The sequence below is a fragment of the Octodon degus genome, unplaced genomic scaffold (genome assembly GCF_000260255.1).
Source record: "Octodon degus isolate 3935 unplaced genomic scaffold, OctDeg1.0 scaffold00255, whole genome shotgun sequence".
NCBI lineage: Eukaryota > Metazoa > Chordata > Mammalia > Rodentia > Octodontidae > Octodon > Octodon degus.
The window spans coordinates 208,962-216,783 of record NW_004524831.1 but is presented as its reverse complement, the minus strand read 5'-3'; the positions used below and the strand labels follow the sequence as shown (position 1 = coordinate 216,783).

Genomic DNA, 7,822 nt, shown 5'->3' with positions numbered 1-7,822 from the left:
TCATCATCACAGGATTTGTCATCTCCTGGACCTTGTGTGCCTCAGTACTTTAAACAACTCAGGCAGAAGATGGTTACAACCAGACTTCACCAAGGAATCTCTGTGTGCCATCACTACTTGTGATGTTGATCTTGACATCTAACATACAGTGGGCAACAATGGGTTCTGGTTCAGCAGTACAAAAGGATCCCTTATGCAACTACACCCTTGAATGCCCACAATTAGACTCTTTTGGATTCAGGCAGGCTGTGCTTGTTTCTTTACACCTTGCCTGTGAACAACAGGCTGTGGCATTTGTTGTCCCAATGCATACAATGTGTAATTTGTCACTGGGATAATAAGGCTGACTTAAATATCCTCTTATTCTCAGGCTGTGAAGGTAGAAACGAGCAATCAGTCAATAGTCCCATGTTCATGCAACAAGAACTAGGGATGACATGACCCTAGTTCAACATAGATTGTACATATGTCCAAAGGTAGAGGGGGGTAATTGTGATAAGGAAAAGTTGGCATATTGCTCATATTGGGGTTGTGAAACAGACTTAGAGGTAATAATTTTGAAGGAGATCCTCATAGGGACTGTCAACCACTCAGTGATTGGGGACACAGAGTGATGAGTGTTTTCAGACATATGAGGAAAAATGTGCTGATTGTTGTATTAGGCATTCAAATGGATTGTATAGCAGGTTAGGATTGTTTTAAAAAATATTTATGACCTGCTTTGATCTACAGGATATCCTTGGGGAGCATATGTGCACCTCCAAATAATCTCAGGAGTTGACCTAGGAATATTCATTAAGATCACCCAAGTGGGAAGAACCCCTTTGAAACTAGTGGTCTCCTTTCCAGCCCTGTCTCAAGTGTTACATTGTATTTGAGACACTAGCCTGAGAGTTGTTCCACATGTAAGTGACCTAAACTACCCCTCTACACCAGTGCCTAAGATTAAAGCCACATCTCCTGAAACTAGTCATGGCAGTGTAAGTGAGGTAAGCACAAATTTAGAGATGTAACAAATACTCAGTGAAACCCATTATTTGTTAAATTTGTCTGGCCCTGAGTTTGTTAAAGCATGTTGGATGTGCATTTGATCTAATCCTCCATTTTATGGAGCTGTGGTTTCCTCAAACTCTGTGACACCTAGCTGGCTCATGTGCTGCTCAGAAGAGGAGAAACTGTTACCTCTTTATATGATAGAAACAGTATATGGAAAGCGGTTCTGTGTTGATCAAGAAAAATGTCAAGTTACTTGCAGCCAACTTTCTCCACAAAATGTCAATGGGGATGATGTTTCTTTTCTTTTTAAAATACATTTAATATTATTTATTCCTTCCTGGATGTCTAGAGTCATGTGACTCTTTCATTATGAGAATGCACATTTCAGTAACTGCAGTACTAATGAATGCCGGCCATTTCACAAATCAGACAATTCTTCTTTCTTAGCACCACATGCCATGCCAGCCCTGCTCCCAGGGCAGGATGAACCAGTCAGAGTCCAGGCATAGAGGCACATGCTTGTAATCCCAGTGCTGGGGAGGCTGAAAGCAGGAGACCATCACCAGTCTGAGCTGCGTGGTGAGGTGGTGTAAGAAGAAAATACATTAAAAATGCCTCTTTAATTGTTCATTATTTTCCAGCTCTTTATTTTGAATACAATGTACAATATTTGAAAATTCAGAAAGACAGTTTATCTGGTGCCTCTATATGTTTGCCTCCCACCTTTGGTATTCAAACAGCCTACAATGCCTATATCACTTTCTTTTATTTAAATTTTTTTTATTTATGTGTGTGTGTGTGTGTGTGTGTGTGTGTGTGTGTGTGGCCAGCTCAGCCCACCAGGGGGTGGGGCTGGCTGGCATGTGGTGCTGGGGGATTGAACCGCGGTCCCTGTGCTTTGCTAAGCTTGTTCTAAGTAGGTGCTTTAGACCACTGAGCCATCTCACCAGCCCTATATCACTTTCTTATCATAAAGTTTTAAACACAAGCACTGCTATGGGTGGAGTGGCCCCTGTGCAGGGGCATCAAGGAGAAGGCACCAACTACTCACCATTAGAGTCTCCAGACTTCCCACAGTATCCTTCACAGGTCACTTCTTCACATGACATCCTTACTCCACATGAGGAGTTAAACGCCTATCCCACTTTATGGGTAGCTGAGGGTGAATGTTTGGTTTTCTACCTTGTACAGGTCTGTACTTGGTGAGAATTTCTGTCTAGTTTCATGTGTGAAGCAACAGTGCCTACAAGCAGTCTTCTTCAACTGGGGAGACCTGGAGGAGAAGAAGCTGATGGAAGCATCCTGAGGAGATGTAGGAAAACATCATAGTAAGGTCACTGAAGGCCTCACTTTCTTATGATCCCTGGCCAGCTGCTCCTCTGGTAGAAATTTCCAAAGAGGTTCCACAGTTGAAGAATCATTTTCCATTCTCATTTCCAGGGAATATAATGGCAGAATTGCCCTTATGTTCTCAGGCTTTTGGTTGGTCTAAATGATGTCTATCACAGGGTTTAATAAATGCGCTTGTATCATATTCTGTGACAGCCTCTGCAAGTACATAAATGAGTGCCCAGTGCTAACCATGTGCTGTGCCACTATATCATGGGAGCTGAGGGGCAGTTACTACACAGCAAAAGGTTATCTTCATCTGCCAATATTCAGATACATGAAAGACTGTTTTCATCATGCCTTGTCTTGGAGGAAGATAACACCAGGCCTTGTGCAGGGGACCTCAGAGAGGCAAAAAAGCTCAATATACTCCCAGCCTACATCTTGCATAATGCCTATGTTCAGTATTATACTTGGAAAGATGTTCAACAGTTGGAGGAACATGAAGAGTGCAGACAGAGGAAGAACAGCTAAAAAGAAAAATTAAGATGTAATATGCACATGTACAAACTCCACAGAATAAATAGAATCATTACGTATGGTATATGTGTGGAGATATTAAAAAATAAAATGAACATTAAATCTTTTAAATATTTAAATTTTAACAAATAGAGGACAAAAATTGATTTTAGGCTGTATCAGGAAATTGTTTTGCATATATGCCCCTGTATGTATATACATGTATGCAGTGGGATTATACATATGTATACATATTGTGCATAATAACTCATAGTCACTGTAACTGCTGCACTGTGGGTTAGTCTACATATCTATAAAGTTGTCCTTCATCTGATAACTCGATGAGGCCTCTGTCCAGATTCTCTACCAGAAGTCCTGTTCTGGAGTCAGGATCTAAGCCCAGTGCAGTGTAGCCCTGGGAGGGCACTTGGCCCTGAGAGCTGAGTCAGAAACCTCACCCTAGGGGAGGCTACACACGGGGACCTCCTCTCACTCCCTCACACCTCTATATAAAGGAGATCATCCTGCATGCAAATGCTTCATGAGATGCTCACATCTCAGATTGAATGACGTCACACATTTAATTAAATTCACATTCTTGTTCACAAAATTAAGTGCTTCTGGTATTTGTAAAGCTGATCTGAAAGACAACAGAAAAGTACTGTCTCCTCTTCCTGCTGCTGGCAGCCCCCAGATCTCAGTGTCCTGGGCTCAGATAGAAAGATGAGAGGGTGCACATCTGACCTCAAAACAATCCATTCCCAATGTTCTTTGTGGGTATTTCTCCATTGTGTTACATGACCATGAGAATGACTCTGGTAGCACTTTCCAACATCCATATTTCCATTAAAATATATCTAATTTATTCATCATTAAAATTATTATATATAAGATAAATAATTTTGTACCAAAGTAGTAATCCAGAGAGAGCTAAGAGGATTGGATATATCAGAATAAACTACAGACTTAAATAATATTGCATGTCTATTTATTAGGAAATATTTAGAAGGCTGAAAATCATGTTGTATTTTCTCATTAGAATAAGAGGTCAGGAAACACCACTAAGCCTGGTACCTCTGTCTTTGTATTGGTCATGGAGCAGTTAAATACTGTGTGAGGAACACATGTCCACCTACAGTATATGTTCTTATTACCTGTGAGCTCACATCTAGGTGCACAGATGCACAACTTAGTAAATGAATGAACCTATCTGTTACATACAAAAACAAATATTTGAAAACTAATGAGAATAAGCATTTACTACAACCCATGCACATAATAAAAATTTTATATTCATTGTTATAGTATCACAAATTATCTCCCAGAAGGCCCTTCTGTGCTCTCGACCCATCTCTAGCTGAGGCTTCCACAGCAAAGCTGTCTATATAGCAGGGGGCCATGCAAATAGGGCCTCCCTCTGCTGATGAAAACCAGCCCAGCCCTGACTGCAGGTCTGCAGAGAAGCCCAGTCCTGGATGTCCTGTTGTCCTCACTCTCTGATCACGACTGAGCACAGGAGGGTCACAATGAAGCTCACAGTCATCTGTGTTTTCCTTGTCGCTGTTTTAAAAGGTAACTGGTGTTGAACAAGAGATGCTGAAGGTGCAGATAAATATGGATGGAATAAAAGTGTGCCTGTGTGACAGTTTAATGATGAGGATTTTTCTGTGTTTGCAGGTGTCAGGTGTGGGGAACAGCTGGTAGAGTCTGGGGGAGGCTTGGTGAAGCCCGGGGGATCCCTGAGACTCTCCTGTGCAGCCTCTGGATTCACCTTCCATGACTACGACATGTATTGGATCCGCCAGGCTCCAGGAAATGGACTGGAGTGGCTTGGGTGGATTAGCCCTAGTGGTGGTAGCACAGACTACCCAGACTCAGTGAAGGGCCGATTCACCATCTCTAGAGACAATGCAAAGAATATGCTGTATCTACAAATGAACTCACTGAAAACCGAGGACACGGCCATGTACTACTGTGCAAGAGACACAGTGAGGGGACATAAGTGTGATCCCAGACATAAACCTCCAAGCAAAGGCGCTCAGGACCAACAGGGGGCGCAAGTGGAGCATGAGAACCAAGGGTACGTTCAATTTTTATTTTTTTTTTCAAAATTATTATTTTCCTTTTTTCTTTTTAAATTTTTACTGATTTTAATGGGAAAAATAGCAATGAAACAGTTTCTAAACAGGTTAGTAGGACAGTTACAATAATTAATACATTGCGTACTGCTGTCTTCATAGTAGTTATACAGAGGACAAGATGCAGACATGACATCTTTTTTTTTCAAACCAAATTGGTAGGATAGTTTCAATAATTAACACATTGCATACATTCTTCCTAGTGGTTAATTTCTCTACAAGATGCAGACATGATATCTTACTTACAAACACTATTAGAACAAATCTCCCTATTCATAAAGAGAATGCAACTATATATCTATCCTAACCATTTTGAATACAAAGATACAAAATGATCAAACATCTGTATTCTCTTTTTCTGCTATGTTCTGTTATTTGAACATTATAGGTGTGTTAATTCAGCAAAATATTCTAAAAGAGTCCAGTAGTCCATAATAATATTGGGTCTTCCGCATCACTGGCAATGTCAGAAATTGTTGACCTGAGTCCCCTACAGCTCAGCATAACAGCATGGCTTTACATTTTATATTTTATTTTCATACTTTTCTTCTGGATGGTTAAGACCAAGATAAAGCAGGACCTATGCAACAGGAGTTGTAGCTTTTGGGTCAGATAAGGTCAATGAAATGCCCTCAGGATTTATCCTGAGATCCTTTGTCTTAGATTGTAGAACCTTTGTCAGTGTCAGCCATGTGGATGAGTCACAGCCATTGTTTGGCCAATGTGCTCTCTGTGAAATCCTGAGAGAATGTTTTCTCACCATGTGACTGTCCTTAGGGACACTCTACATCTTTGATCACTTTCCTCCTTGGCCCCATAATCTCCTTGATCAGAAAATTTGGGACACTAATGAGTTACATGACCTTACAGTACAAGTTCTTACATGTCCTGAGACTTAACTGACCTGGGAAGGCTAGGGCCAAAATGTTGGCTTTACTTGTGGCCCTCCTTTTTCTCTCATTTTGGTCTGCAAACTTAGGTTGTTAATCCTTCATAATACAAGCCTATTGTTATTACCATGCAACCTAGGCTGTTAAGCTTAACCTCACTATCTGTCTGAATATCAGACATCTTAGGCATAACATGGAACAGGTATTTTTCATCAAGTTTTTATATGTTGAACTTTAAGTTCCTACAGAATATGGTGAAAAAACATTTAAAAATTAGAACATATTTTAAAAATAGGCACAAAGAATTATATACTTCTTATGTTTACACATAAGTCCAAAAAAACTAACCGTATAGAACCTTGAAGCAGGACAGTCCCACAATATTCCTTTTCCTGTCTCTTGCTTTCATTCACCACCCCCTTCTTTTTGAACAATCATCTACCCAAGAGATAGCATGGCAGCAACTGGCATGTCATGACAGGCAGCCCTTATAAGGAGGACCAGAGTAACAGGCACTCCAAGCATGAACCTACTATTACAGATTACCATCTTCAGTGCAGTTGCTTAGTTCACAGGTATCAGTATATATAGTTAGTCAGAGTGAGAATCTTTCCAATTAACTGCTAGATTCAAAAATCCTCTGGAGATTCTCAGGATCATTGCCTTGCCCATCTTCTACATATAACTGTGTGCCTTGTCACTGTCATGTTTCCTAGCTCTTCTTTTTTCCCTCTCTTAATTAGTTAGTCCTCGAGTTCTTGCTTTCCTTTTACTTGTATTATACCTTCCTATTTGTATTTCTTCTTTTGAGTTCTTATACTAGGGAAACTATATGACATTTACACATGTGTGTCTGGTTTATTTCACTTATGAGTATATGTTTAAGTTGCATCCACTTCAATATAAAGACTTCGAGTTTATCATTCTTTATACCTGAGTAATACTCCATTGTGTAAAAATTCCACATCTTTTTCAACCATTCCTCAGGTGATAGGCATCTTGGTTGTTTCCAAGATTTGGCTATCACAAATTGTGCCGCTATAAACATCGGCACACATATATCCCTATGATATGATGTTTTTAGATCCTCCAGGAAAATTCCTTATAGAGGAATAGCTGGTTTAAAGGGGATTTCCAGACAGAGCAGGTCCAAGTTGTTAATTCTTTCAACTGTTTCCCTGCAATTTCACTTTTGTTCATGAACTCTTTGCCTACCCCAATGTCTTCAAGAGTTCCTCCTACGTTGTCTTCCAGGAGATTTAGTGTCTCTGCCATAAGTTTAGATCTTTAATTCATTTTGACTTTAGTTTAGTGCATGGTGATAGACCTGCGTCAAGTTTAATTTTCGGCATGTAGAGAGCCAGTTTTTCCAGCACCATTTTTTAAAGAGTCTATCTTACTTCCAGTGAGTATGTTTGGCCCCTTGGTCAAAGATAAGGTAGCTGAGTGTGTTCATAGGGGTTATAGCATCTTCTAATGTATTCCTTTGATCCTCAGGTCTATTTTGTTGCCAATACTATGCTGATTTTATCACAGTAGCCTTGTAGTATAATGTCAAGTCAGGAATTGTAATGCCTCCTGCCTTGTCTTTATTGCCCAGGATGGCCTTTGCTATTCTAGGTCTTTTCTAGCTCCAAATAAATTTTAGGAGTGATTTCTGTAGCTCTGTGAGGTAAGTTGGTGGTAGTCTGGTAGGGATTGCATTAAATCTTTACAGCCATTTTGGGAGTATGGCCACCTTCAGTGTTGGTTCTTTCTATCCAGGAGCATGGAATATCTTTCCATTTTCTGAAATCCTCTATGATCTCTCTTTTCATAGTACTGTAATTTTCATTGAAAAGATCTTTGACTGCTTTAGTTAGATTAATTCCAAGGTATTTCATTTTCCTCGGTGCTATTGTAAAAGGTATTGTTTCTATAATTTCCCTCTCAGTGTGTTTGTTGTCTGTG

General features: G+C 40.0%; 1 gene segment (V, D, J or C); it reads left to right on the top strand.

Moving 5' to 3' along the window:
* Positions 1-4,338: 4,338 nt before the first annotated feature.
* Positions 4,339-7,822, top strand: part of LOC105740977 — a 15,436-nt gene continuing 11,952 nt past the window's right edge. Inside the window, 2 exon segments of the V gene segment in view lie at positions 4,339-4,416; positions 4,522-4,924. Coding sequence covers positions 4,371-4,416; positions 4,522-4,924 — 449 coding nt within the window.